Source organism: Hemitrygon akajei, chromosome 6 (assembly GCF_048418815.1).
Source record: "Hemitrygon akajei chromosome 6, sHemAka1.3, whole genome shotgun sequence".
Classification (NCBI taxonomy): domain Eukaryota; kingdom Metazoa; phylum Chordata; class Chondrichthyes; order Myliobatiformes; family Dasyatidae; genus Hemitrygon; species Hemitrygon akajei.
The window spans coordinates 41,093,262-41,107,642 of NC_133129.1; the positions used below are offsets into that span (position 1 = coordinate 41,093,262).

Genomic DNA, 14,381 nt, shown 5'->3' on the forward strand with positions numbered 1-14,381 from the left:
CTTAAACATTATCAGACCCTTGAATCTTTTCTCCATGTTGTCAGATGCCCTTCATTGTCAAGATTAAGTTCATTGCCATGGGCATATATAACCAGGGTATAAATACCACAAAAGTAACCTTTTTGCAGTATTAGTACAATATATTATAATCATAGCAAACATAAATTACATAAAGGAACTAGTGATTTCTTGGCAAATATAACGAATAAACTTTTCTTGGGCTTCCAGCCGGGTACAGGTATCGATTTTAATCGATGTTTTGATGACAAACTCTGCCATCTTCATCAGAAATTATGCCTGGGCATGTCTAGTCCTGTGGTGTTTATATCCCTGCCATCTGTCTCTCCTGATTGGTTAGTCCTCATCCAATCAGGCTTCCGCTGTTCCATCTTGTTAACAATCGAATTCCAGTTCTTACCTAGAGTAAGTCCTTTGTGTTTGTTAAAATTCTTTTCCTCTAGTTTTATTTTACTGGATTCCTTCACTAGGTGGTTCTGAAAGCCATTGGCGCAGCAAAGTAGTTTTGTGCCGATGTCAATCCTATGGCCATTGTAAATGCAATGTTCTACTACCCCCAATTTCTCCAGGTAACCGAAACGGATATACCTCCTGTTCTCCTTGCTGCGGGTTTCCACCGTGCATCCAGTCTGGCTTCCTTATGGGTTTGTAGATGGTATTAATTCTGTCTTCCCTATATTTCCATGGTTTCTGGAACGATTGCCAAAATCCTGAAGAAAAACCGAATTAATACAATCCACAAACCTATAAAGCAGTTCAAATCACAGCTTATGTGGGTCAAAGATGAACTGGGACTCAGGACTGCTGGCGTTTACAGGATTCCCTGTGAATGTAGAGCAGCGTACATCGGTCAGACGGGACACACGGTGGAAACCCACATCAAGGAGCACAGGGGGTGATCTGTTTGGGTTACCCAGAGAAATCAGCGGTACACATTGCGTTTGCAATGTTCTGCTACCGCCTTAACAGCACAAAACTACAGTGCCATGTCAATAGCTTTTGGGACTGCCTGATAAAGGAAACCATTGCAATAAAAATAGAGGAAAATAATTTTTACAAAGACAAAGGTCTCACTCTAAGTAAGAACTGGAATTCCATTGTAAGCAAAATGAGAGAGCAGAAACCTGACTGGATGAGGACTAGCCAATCAGGAGGGATGGATGACGAGGGTATAAATACCACCGGACCAGACATGCCCAGGCATCATGCCTGATGAAGATGGCAGAGTTTGCCATTGAAACGTCTGTTAAAATTGATATCTGTACCCAATTTGAAGCTCGAGAAGAGTTTATTCATGAACTTAAAAGAGCATACATTATACTTAACTTACACAACATACTAAGTAGAGACAACATAAAGACAGAATCAGGTCTATTATCACTGGCATGTGTTGTGAAATTTGTTTATTTAGCAGCAGTTATGCAATTATATAATATAAAGAAAAATAGTAATAAGTAAATCAATTACAGTATACGTATATTAAATAGATTAAAAATTGTGCTAAAGAAGAAATTGTATATATCTTAAAAAACTTAAGCAGTGTTCAAGGGTTCAATGTCCACTTAGGAATCGGATGGCAGAGGGGAAGAAGCTGTTCCTGAATCACTGAGTGTGTCCCTTCAGGCTTCTGTACCTCCTACCTGATGGTAACACTGAGAAAAGGGCATGCCCAGGGTGCTGGAGGTCCTTAATGGAAACTGCCTTTCTGAAACACCGCTCTATGCAGATGTCCTGGGTACTTTGTAGGCTAGTACCCAAGATGGAGCTGACTAGATTTACAACCCTCTGCAGCTTCTTTCAGTCCTGTACTGTAGCCCCTCCACACCAGACTGTGATGCAACCTGTCAGAATGCTCTCCACGGTACATCGATGTAAGTTTTTGAGCGTATTTGTTAACATACCAAATCTTTTCAAACTCCTAATAAAGTATAGTTGCTGCCTTGCCTTCTTTATAACTGCATTGATATGTTGAGAGCAGGTTAGGCCCTCAGAGATCTTGACACCCAGCAACTTGAAACTGTTCACTCACTCCACTTCTGATTCCTCTATGAGGATTGGTATGTGTTCCTTTGTCTTACCCTTCCTGAAGTCCACAATCAGCTCTTTCCTCTGACATTGAGTGCCAGGTTGTTGCTGCGACACCACCAGTTGGGCATATCTCACTCCTGCACACCCTCTTGTCAACATCTGAGATTCTACCAACGACGGTTGTATCATCAGCAGATTTATAGATGGTATTTGAGCAATGCCTAGTCACACAGTCATGGGTATAGAGAGAGTAGAGCAGTGGGCTAAGCACAGACCCCTGAAGTGCAGCAGTATTGATTGTCAGCGAGGAGGAGATGTTATCATCAATCTGCACAGATTGTGGTCTTCTGGTTAGGAAGTCGAGGATCCAACTGCAGAGGGAGGTACACAGACCCAGGTTCTGTAACTTCTCAACCAGGATTGTGGGAATGATGGTATTAAATGCAGAGTTATGGTCAATGAACAGCATCCTGACATAGGTGTTTGTGTTGTCCAGGTGGTCTGAAGCCGTGTGGAGAGCCATTGAGATTGCATCTATCGTTCACCTATTGTGCCGATAGGCAAGTTGCAATGGGTCCAGGTCTTTGCTGAGGCAGGAGTTCAGTCTAGTCATGACCAACCTCTCAAAGTGTTTCATCACTGTAGATGTGAATGCTACTAGGTGATAGTCATTAAGGCAGCCCACATTATTCTTCCTAGGCACTAGTATAATTGTTTCCTTTTTGAAGCAAGTGGGAACTTCCTCCCATAGCAGTGAGAGGTTGAAAATGTCCTTGAATACTCCTGTCAGTTTTAGTTGGCACAGGTTTTCAGAGCCTTACCAGGTACTCCCACCAGGACCTTCCGCCTTGTAAAGACCGTCTTTAAAGACAGCCTAACATCACTGCCATTCATGCTATTGGGTTTGGCTTTGTAGGAAGTAATGTCTTGCAAACCCTGCCAGAGTTGTCGTACATCTGATGTCGCCTCCAACCTCATTCAAAATTGTCTCTTCGCCCTCCGCAAATCATACCTGGTTTTCTGGTACAGGCCTGGGTCGCTAGACTTGAATGCCACAGATCTAGCCTTCAGCAGATGACGTACCTCCTGGTCAATCCACATACATTAGTTCAAGTTGATGCTTCGCTATCCTGAATGTGGTGCATCCATAGGTAACAACCCAAAATGGTTACATCCCAGGATGCTTTGCAATGCTCTATACTCACTCACTCTCTCATTGTTACCAATTCCTGCTTCTTTTATATTTTAATCATTTTCCAAGACAAACAAGGGAGTGCCTTTTTCAAGAGTCTATTATTCTATTATTACAACCTGCTCACCATAGCTAGCCGAGTATAATTAGGACCTCAATATTGAGAATGCCAGCCTGACATTCATTTCCTTGACCTTATCAAAAGTCTGCCTAAAGTCCACAACACCTTAGCTTCATACTCTTTTGGTTCCTTTTGAAAAAGCTCCAACAGATTTGTCAGATGTGATTTCCCCATGCATAAAGTCATGCTGCTTTTCCAGAATTAGTCCTTGCCTATTCAACTGCTGATACATGCTGTCTCTCAGAATCACCCCCACTATCATATCCACCAATAGTAGCCTCCCTCCATTCTTCCAGAACTTCAATTGGGGCTAAAGGTGAAGCAAATGCCTCTACAATGTTATCTCTAGCTTCCCACAAGATCACTCCTTTTTTTGCCCTCCCAATTTCCTTCTTATATGTACTTTGAAACTTTAAGGTCATTGATGGATTTGCTTGTTCCAGATTGCCGATCCAAATTATCCCTCCTCCTTTTTCTTGATCAAGAGCCTCAATATGTCTCATCAACCAGATTTCCCCAAACTTTCCAGCCTTACCTTTCACCTAAGGAGCATGCTTTTACTGTAATCAAAAGTAGTTTGAATACAATAGACATTGATAGCATTGCAGCAAACTTTAAACCATCTTTTGTAGTATTATTTGTACATACTGGAGATGGTCTCACTCCAATCATAGCAAGATTCCTTTTGCTTGCCCCAGGCTCCACCAAAACACCATCTTACTCAAGATCTGAGCCCAACCTGCCATTCTACTGAGCATGAAACCAACTGATTTCACATGTTCTCAGAAACATGTTGGCCAGCGTGGCTTGAAGGGTTTTTCCCATGCTGCATCTCTAAATAAAATAAAACATGCTGATTCGGCCCAGGATTCAGAATGATACCAAAAGACTGTGCAGCTGTTCAATTGTTTACCCAATGTTTTTGGGTAAAGAATGGAATAATAGGAAAGGGTCAGCCGAAAGTAAAGGGAAGCAAGTAGAGACACGAAACAACACTTCAGTCATGGTGATTTAGAAGCTTTTTTATAATATGCTGCTGATGGAGTTCATTATGTCACATTGCTGCATTGTTAGAATATTTTAAAAATGAGAAATTAAGCATCAATGTATCTGTTATCTCCGACATTTCTATCTTCTTTTTGGAATTAATGTTCAAGTCAATGCTGTTATTGAACTCTACTTTCTCAGGAGGTAAAGAAAATTTGGCACGTCTCCGTTGACCCGTACCAATTTTTATCAATGCACCACTGAAAGCATCTTGTCTGGAACTATAACAGCTTAGTGTGGACACAGCTCAGCACATCACAGAAACCAACTAACCTTCTATGGACTCTGTCTACTTCCCGCTGCCTCAGTAAAGACACCACCATAATCAATGATTTCCCCCCACTCCAGAAAATTTTGCGTTCTCTTTCCCATCAGGCAGAAGATACAAAAGCTTAAAATCTCATATGAGGCTTAAAGACAACATCTACCCTGCTTATCTGATTCTTGAAGAGACCTCGTGCAGGATGAGATGGACTCTTGACCTCCCAATCTACCTCATTATGATTCTGAAACCTTATTGCTTACCTGCACTGCTCTCTCTGTAGCTGTTGCAGAACAAAGTGCATCTTGGTGCATGAGACAATAAACCAATACCAGCCCTGAAAAAGGCTGCACAGATTTAAATTTTTGGATTAAAATTTCAAATTAAGAGAAAAATCTTTTAAATTCACTATTTGTATCATAAACCAACAAGAGCTATCAAAATAAATTGGGCAGACACTTGCAGAAGTATGGGGAAAAGAGTAGGAGACTGGAAATAACACATCTGTTCTACAGGAGCTGGCAGTCTCATTGGCCTGAATAGTGTACTTTTGAGTCACAACAACTTGACAACTTCCTAATTAGATAGGTCAAAGTTATGGAAATAATTCTTACCCTTCTGAACAGTATACTTCCCTGCCTGCATGCTATGTTTTAATTATAGCACACCGAAGTTGTCTTAAGAAACTGAATTTTACTTTGAATATTGTTAAATCTTCTAGGAAGTAGCCCACATTGTTGTAACCCTATATTAAGAATAGCAAAGTAAAACAGTCAATTAATAACACTGTGTAGCAAATATTTCTTTATTTACAATATAATTCATGCCATTTTATAGAAATCACTTGATCCATTCAAGTAAATAAGGAGAGGCTTAATAAATTTATTAATGTTTCAACCTTAAATGATATTCACATGAACATGGGCAAAGTAGCTGTGTAAAATGTGCTTTGCTAACTAGGTATAATATAATTCTATATAAACAAAGATACAAAACATCTACAAAGTTAGGATTTCACAAAATACATTTGTGTACTTGGAATGTTAGGTTTAAAAACACATAGGTCAGTGATTTGGGGTTAGAATTTTAAAACAAATCTCATTCTATTCTATTAATGAGGAAATTCAACTGAAAGGGTTAAACTTTCCCTTAAAAACACAAGATACTTTTACATGCTATGTTCATTATCTTCAACTAAAAGCAAGTTTGTGAATTATACATTGACCACTGTGTATATTGTCTAACTTTCATTAGTTGGTAACTTTCTTGAAAGGGGGTGAAGTGGGGGAAAATGCAAACTTGTAAAAATAATTATAGCCTTGGGTTGAATCAATGTGCAGATGATTCGGCCTCTCCGTTTACCCGTTTTCCTCTGCAAAAAACAAAAACAATTTATTCAAAATATTTCTTTAGAAATCCAAAATGACAGAAAATAGGTCTATTTAAGTGACACTTATTAATTCAGAATTGGATTGATTTGGCAATCATTTCAATTTAAATAAAAGATAAAATAAAAACATTAAGTACTGGTCACACTGAGTAAGTCAGATAGCACTGTGGAATGAGAAACTGATTTCAAGCTCAAGACCCTTCTTCAGATCAGATGAAGTGGAGTCTAGTACCTGAACCATTAACTGCTTCTTTCTGTAGATGCTGCCTGACTTGCTCAGTACTTCAGGCTTTTTCTTTCAATGTTTCTTTCTAGCATCTGCAATTTTTAAAAAAGTTTCATACAAAAATCAAAGTCGCCTCATATGTCTGTTACCCAGCATAGCAGTAAACTATTCTCTGAGCTAAGTATTTTATTGTGGCTGTGCAAACATTTAACCAATTCAAATTTCTTCTTGCAGCAGGCTAAGCGATTCTTCGCTCTATTCATAAGAAGGTGCAATATTGTGTCAAACTGTATGCAAGTACCAAGCTTAAATACTGTATTCCATTGTCAGTTTCAAATTATAGTTGTCATTTCTGAAACCAGTGTGATCTTGGGGTCTCGATTCACAACAACAGAATGGAAGCTGAATAAACAGCCATGAAAATAGTACAATATTTCACTGTAAATGCTCAATTCAGAAAGTTTTTTTCCATATGCAAACTTTATTTAGATTTAGACATACAAAATACAAAAAGGAATTTCCAAAAAAAAGAACATAGCAAAAAATTATTTTCATACTTTATACAACATCAGTAAACATAAAAGGAATGATATAATTACTTAAAAAGAGAGCACTGTTTAGAATTTGGTTGCTAGAATGGTTTAATAAATAAATTGAAAAAATTACATCACCCTTCAGCAGTATTTTGCTCATTATCCTACAAGTTTTTTTAAGATAATTAAAGATATTTCAGCTTTTATTCTTATGAAGGATAACAAATGTTATTACCATGCTTAAATAAAGTTTTATTGATTTTAGCGGTAAGAGACCAAAGTAAGAGAGAATGTATTTGCTCAGCATGTTATAGCAGGAGGGAAACTGGATAAGTATGTCATTTTCAATCTGAAAATGGAGGCAGCAATCATTGTTATTAACAAAATAGGATATCTACTTTCAACAAAACAATTGAAAGTTAACTATAGTTATTACATTGCAAACAATAGACCTATCATCATTCAACATTGTGCAACTAAGATGATGCACATGATAAACATCTTTAATTGAGTTCTATATCCTTTGGGCTCCCCCACTCCTTACCACATTGCACAGACCGAACTTTGCAGCAAATCAATTAAAATCATTTAAATAAGTGTTTTACCTTTGAGGATTCAGAAGGATCTTTCAAAAGAAGACTTTGTTTTATTAATCATCTGTCCTTAATTCTAGGATTCTATTCTTCAGTGTCCTTATTATGACTCCAATGCCAGCTTGTTGTGACAAATGTAGGAAAAAAACCCAAAAAGGTCCATAGTATTTGTTGCCATGTAGAAGTCAAAAAAATCTTAAGTCAAATATTGTAACTGACATCATTGCCAGATGAAATCTCCTCAATGTTTGTTTGCAAAAGGGTTTCTACTTCAATTTTTCTTAACTTAAATGCATCTGTAAGTAGGGCCAGTCCATCATCTTCTCCTGCACTCTGTTGCAACAGCTTCTGGCAGAATGCTGAACAAATCTCTCTTCTCTTTAAGTTTGTGCCATGACTAAAGAAAAAATGAAATCATAATTAAATCAGCAATAAAATTTACTGATTTCCACTGATATTAAACAGATAACTATAATTCTGACCAATTGAAATGCAGCAATATAGCAGGCACAACACTGGAATAACAACATTGAGCATGGGATTTCAAATCACAGAATAAGCTGAAGATTTAAAATTCTAACAAATTACATGACACCAGAAAAGTGAGTTAAAACTGATGGGATTGTGTGAATCTTCGTGTTGTTATAATTAAATGATTTTTAAAAATTTCATTCATAAGCTGTAGAAATCACTGGCAAGGTCAGCATTTATTGTTCATCACTTACTGCCCTAGAACTGAGACACTTGCTGGAACATTTAAGGAAGCAATTGGCTACACATCGTGAATTTGGAATTACTAATGGCAATCCTCTTCCTAAGACTGCAGTCTTCCAGTAAGATGGCAGCGGCTTCTACAGGGTCAACCAAAGGTGTTAGTGTATTTTGAAATGTAGTTTTTGCATTCACAAGATGCTGAACCTTGAGAACTGAAATGTACAGCAGGTCTACCCCATTAATGAGTTGCTGATTGGCTGGAAATCTGAAGGAACTGCATTTGGTGTGGACCGTGATACTGCCCACGACAGAGGCTCAACAGTGCACAAAGGAGATGTGCAGTCTAACTGTGAGTGACCGTTTTAAGTCACTTTTCTTGTGATTGCAAGACTCTGTTGGACATTGGTGGTATGAAACTCCATTGCATTGGTTTAATTGATGAATGACAAGGTCGCAGCATGCCCTCAGTCATAGCGAGGATGAGGCCTCAGGTCGTAGTGTTACCCATTTGCTGCCAGTCAGGGGAAGGCATTGGAGTTGGGCGCTCCACTGGAGTCCAGAGGCAGTGTGGCACAGCGTTCATGCAAGAGTCGGTGTTGCCCAAGACAAGCTGTATTGTTTTTGACTACAGACTGCTGCAAAATTCATGGACTCAGGGACTTGGACCATTTATTTTTTGTGTAACTGTACTTTACTGTTATATATATGCTAGCTATCCTATGTGCTATGTGCGCTTTGTGCTGTATATGACTGTTGGTACTGTGTTTTGTTCCTTGACCTCAAAGTAATGCTGTATCACTTGGCTGGATTCATGGGGATTCATGTATGGTTGAATGGCAATTAAACTTGAACACAAGCACATAAAATAGGTTTTTAAACAATCTTGTAGCTAAGCCCAGTAGCTTTCTTCAACCAGATTGAAAGTCCCAGGATTTCATCCCAGCAATCACAAAGGGAAAGTAATAAATTTAAAAATCATGATTGTGTGTAGGATAACAGTAGTGGTGGTGTTACCAACTTCTGTAATCTACTGATACAAAATACCTTATATTGGCAAACAGGTTAATAACGCACTGAAATATTATATCTGTATACAATTTCAACATGGTTTCAATTATATCATGAGTCAGACAACTTTAATGGTTTACTCTGTCCTCTGCCCTTGACATCTGCACTGTTCCAATTAAGCCACTATAAGTTCAAGGAACAGTGTCTCCTCTTTCGACTACTGCATCCGTGTGGACTCTGAATATGTCAATTTCAGATAGTGACTCTACCCTTCATATCTACATTCCCTTTAGACTTTTCTTTCTTAACCCATTAACATCCCCTTCTCCTTTGCACCATCTCTTTTTCTATTTACATTCTCTGGATTTGATCCCATATCATCAATCATCCCTTCTGCTTTTGCCTCATCTTTTTACATTTTCTCTATCTGCAAATTTGTTCTCTTTTTCTGAATGTGATGGAAAAATTAATCATCTGAAATGATAATGCTATTAATTCACAATGGAATTGGAATTTTGAACATTCCTTTGTTCTGGGTTTCTTGCTTCATGGCACAGACAAGCACGAGTATGTAGGGAATGCATGTCCTGCTCAAAAGTGCTTATTTTTAAAGACTTACTTTGAAATTAAAATAATGATCCAAAGTCTCCTAGAATAAAATCATGCCTGTAAACATTGTTGTTTATAATACGGAATCACATGGTTTCAGATTTTACCTGTACAAATTCCTTTTTGATCATGTCAAACTTGCATTTTTCATGTACAGCTCGAGCTGTGTTTGTTCTGTCAAAGGGTTCTGCAATGTCAAACAAAGCTGTCAGTGAGGATTTCTACAATTTTTCAAATGTAGAATAAAAACAAATTTTATTAAACAGATGCTATAGTAGTTGCGCTGAAACAATTTTTCTAATATATTCTGATCAGTGGTGGTCATAGGTAGTATTATAAAATCACATTACTGATTATTAAAGGAACAAATACAAGTAAAGATAAATAAAAATATATGCTGACCTTTCATCAGTTATTTGCTGCTCTCTTCACAGATACTCCCTGGCCCTTTCAGAATTGCAATATCTACAGCTGTTGAATATATTATGCTCTGAAGCTGCAAAAGAACTGTCTGAGGAATCTATGACTATTTTTCTACTTTGAGGAGCATATTCCATATTTTCCAATCTGATTTATAAATAATTTGTCAGGCAAAACTATAGGAGATTGTGTTTCCCAAAACCAAAGCCTACATTTGTGTCACACTTCCAGATCTTTTATGCAGTTTATGTTTTAAAATTTTTACTTAGAGATACAGCTTACAACAGACACTTCCAACCAAATGAGCCATACCGCTCAGCAACCCATCTATATTAACACCAGCCTAATCACAGGACAATTTACAATGACCAAATAACCTACTAACTGGTACTCCTTTGGACTATGGTCCCTTCCATATCAGCTTTCAGGTATCACTGATGATAGGTTCTTTAAATCATTGTTTTCCTGTGTATTTTAAATAAGCATTGCACATTCAAACAGTAATATGACAGAAGAATTTTTTTTAAATCCGAGCCAGTGAGGTGTTGCACTATGCAAAGTTTAATGCAAGGTGAAGGCATACAGTTAATGGCAGAACTTTTAACATTATTAACGTACAGAGATCTTGGATCTAAATTCATAGCTCACCAAAAGAGGCCATGCAAGTCAATAGAGTGTTAAAGGAGGCATATAGCATGCTTCCCGCCGCCCCTCCATCGGTCAGAACTGAAGGAGACAGTTAATAAGACTTGTTGCGGCAATGTAAAATTTTGTTTAGGCTGCACATGGAGCACTGTGTGTTCTTTTGGTCACCTCATTACAGGAAGGACGTGGAAGCTTCAGAAGAGGTGCTGAAGAGGTTTACCATTTACCACAATGTTGTCTGGATTAAAGGGATTATCTGTAAGTAGAGGTTGGACAAACTCCCCCCCCCACCGCCCCGCTGAAGGTTGACCTGATTTAAAAGTATACAAAATGAGAAGCATAGGTAGGGTAATCAATTAGAATCCTTTTCCCCCATAGTAGAAATGTTAACTAGAGGACACAGTTAAAGTAAGGTTATGAGTATTTAAAGGAAATGTCCAGGACTAGGAATCAGATACAACAATGGCACTTTAGATACTGTTAGGTACAAACAATTTTTACGCAGAAAACAGAGGGATATGGATCATGTACAAGCAGGAAAGGTTTAGTTTAATTTGACATCAGCTTGGACAATGAGCTGTTGGGCCTATTCCTGTACTGTACTGACCTATATAATGTTCACCATTTGAGAAAGCAAACAAAATATAAGAATTTTATGTAGGAAAATAAAATTTGCTTTAAAAAGTTTTTAATATCTTAGAAAACAAAACCCAACTTGAGAACAATGCAACAATTTCTAAATATAACAAACAAGATTGATGAAGCCTTAAAATATTATTCCCCTCCTTAATTTATGCAAGTCTAATGCCTTCCTAGGTTCTTCTCATCCATCAACCAACTGCCTCTAAATCGGCACACATCTCCTAACTCACAACGAGCTCTTATTTCCCATACATAACTTCTTTTTGTTAAACAGCATGAAACTCAAGTCCACCAAGGTTGTGGATTGTTTCAATTCCATTCCATGGAAATCAACTTTAATTATAAATCTTAGAAGTGGTTTCATGTTCTTTCCTTTTAAGCTTATAATGAAATTACCTATTTGGCAAGGTGGAGACTAAATTGCCTGCTAGGCAATGAACTCACCCACCATCACTTTCTATTCTTTGGAAAGCACATGGTCATCCAAACCTTCCTGTCAGTTCCTTACAGGCACCTTCCCATTCATCACTCATCTCTGTGCTTGCAGGCCTACATAAACTTCAGGTTAAACAATGTAACAAATTAAAGTGTCCTGTCCCTTCGAATTACTATTACCTCAAGTTCTAAAGCCCTCCAAGCTCTCTATACTGTACTCACACTGTACTATCGTGGCCACCATGCCTTCAGTGACCATACTCCTAAATTCACAAATTTCATTCCTAAAGCCTTTGCCCCTCTCCTTCTCCGGCCTGCAGTAAGTCGACTAATAACAGCTATCTTTTTACAGAGGCTTTAGCAATCAGCACTAACATTTCTTTATGAAACTGAAAGACCACTTTATGAATATACAGCTTGCGAGTAGAAGTAAACCATCCAGCCCAAATGAGGCTCCAGCACTAATCCCCATACTTGACTACTTGATTAAGAAAAATCCATTTATAACTATTCTGTTTTCTGTTAACCAGCCAAACTTCACTCATACCAATATAGGACGAGATGTTCATTTCTACAATACATTTAACATGGCACCTACAGTAATGTGCTGAATTCATCTACCAATTCTCCAACATTCCCCTTACTTCAAAAAAAAACCTGGTCAAACATGTATAATTTCACTGGACAGCAAATTCCCCCCCCCACCCCCGCAAAGGTGTTGCTTCCTCAGATTTTTTTTGGTTATGATAACATGCTTGAAGCTGAATACAAGTACAATTTCAGAATACTTGTATCATGTAGGAATTTGGAGAAACACGAAACTAACTTTTATTGAATGTCTTTAAATGCATAACAGTGGTGATGCTTTGCAATCGTTAAATCGTTAAGCTAAAAATGTTTTGTTGATGATTCTCATTTGTACTCAGTATCTCAGGCTTCTCATTTAGGTGTCCAACAATAATCTGCCAACATTGATAGATTCCTGTTGTCCTATACTATTTCTCAATGACCGCAATGTCCTGGTGTAGCCTTCACCATGCTCATCACTGACAGCACCAACATTTGCAGGCAAGAAGTCTAAATGGGAATGCAGACAATGAATCTTCAGTGACATGTTGCACTCCATGGCTTTGCATGCTTGAAGCATGATGTCAATCAGCTGCACATAGTTTGGTGCAAGGAAATTTTTGGCAACATCCTTGAATGTCTTCCACGCGATTTTCTCCAGTACTACTAGAAATTGCTTCTCTTTAAAGACCGGTTTGATTTGTGGACCAACAAAAATGCCTTCCATAATCTTGGTTATCAGTTATTCCGGGAAACATCTACCTCAAATATCCAAAATCCTTCACGGAAATTTTTTGAGTCTGGTGACAGTTGTGAACCCAGTAATTCTGCTTTTGCCTTTGACAAACCAAAGTCTCAGACCAGATCATCTGATTAAGTTATCAGATGAGGCTCACTCAACATAAAGGGTTCAAAATCTGTATCAGAATCAGTGTTGTTTTCAATTTTGGGCTTGTGCATCGTAGTATCTTCGTCTACCTTCTCTAGACTCCATGTCTCTGGTGGTTTCAGTACTGGAAGACTAATGTCATGCAGCACAGGTCTCATGGCTGAAGGAAGTTTGGAGTATTCTATGTATTTCTGGTTTTTAGCAGAGAAACCAGACACACTGGTCAGTCAGAAGTGACAGTCTATCACGTGGTCCTTCTGCTCTTGCCATATCATACGGACAGTGACATCCAAGTACCTCTGAGCCAAGCTCCAAGATCAACAGAGAATATTGTGCAACAAATGTGAGACCAGGCTTTGTCTTGGTTACCAATTTTACACCCAAGGTAGAGCTTGTAAGCTTTCTTAATAAGAGGAGTCATGGTCAGTCTTTTGAGATTTCAGCATATACTCGCCACAAATATAACAAAAATATCGCAGCTGTCACAACATTGGCGAGACATTTTGCTATTACAAATACTCCTGAAAATAGAGTTACTTTATTATAATGAGTCCACATAATATATTACGTGCGTAGAGCATGCATATCAATGTGATCGCAAACCGATGTACACGCAAATGCAATGCATAGCAGGGTGTGTGCTTGATGCTTTTATTGCCCTTTTAAAACCTGTCCTGCCATGCATCATCTGCCCTGCACAAGCATGTGCAGATGTGCCTGGACAAGATAGAAAACTTCTCAGCTTACATTTTAGGTACTATTTTAATTGATCTGAATTATGAATTAAAGTAATAAATATAGGCAATTTCAAAAAAAATGGCGCATGATAGGGAAATTTCATGGTGATTCTCATGATGAGCAACCCAAAATCCATAAGATACACCCAAAAGTAATCAGAAAGCAAAATCTTTATTGTCCAGTGTTACCTTTCTTCTAAGTGTTCAACTATAATGTCTTTAATAATATCTTCTAATATTTTTCCCATGATAGATGTAAAGCTAACTACGTAAGTTGTGGTTTCCAGCTTTCTCTCTTTCTTTTG

General features: G+C 38.0%; 1 protein-coding gene across 2 annotated transcripts in view; it reads right to left on the reverse strand.

Moving 5' to 3' along the window:
* Nucleotides 1–5,454: 5,454 nt before the first annotated feature.
* tent2 (terminal nucleotidyltransferase 2) overlaps nt 5,455–14,381 on the reverse strand; it is a 53,320-nt gene continuing 44,393 nt past the window's right edge. For both annotated transcript variants that reach the window (XM_073048212.1, XM_073048214.1), the window contains 3 exons: nt 9,849–9,928; nt 7,423–7,807; nt 5,455–6,040 (listed from right to left, as the gene is read on the reverse strand). In XM_073048212.1, the coding sequence (XP_072904313.1) occupies nt 7,727–7,807; nt 9,849–9,928 (161 nt within the window). In that variant the 3' untranslated portion in view covers nt 5,455–6,040; nt 7,423–7,726. The remainder of the gene's footprint in view (nt 6,041–7,422; nt 7,808–9,848; nt 9,929–14,381) is intronic.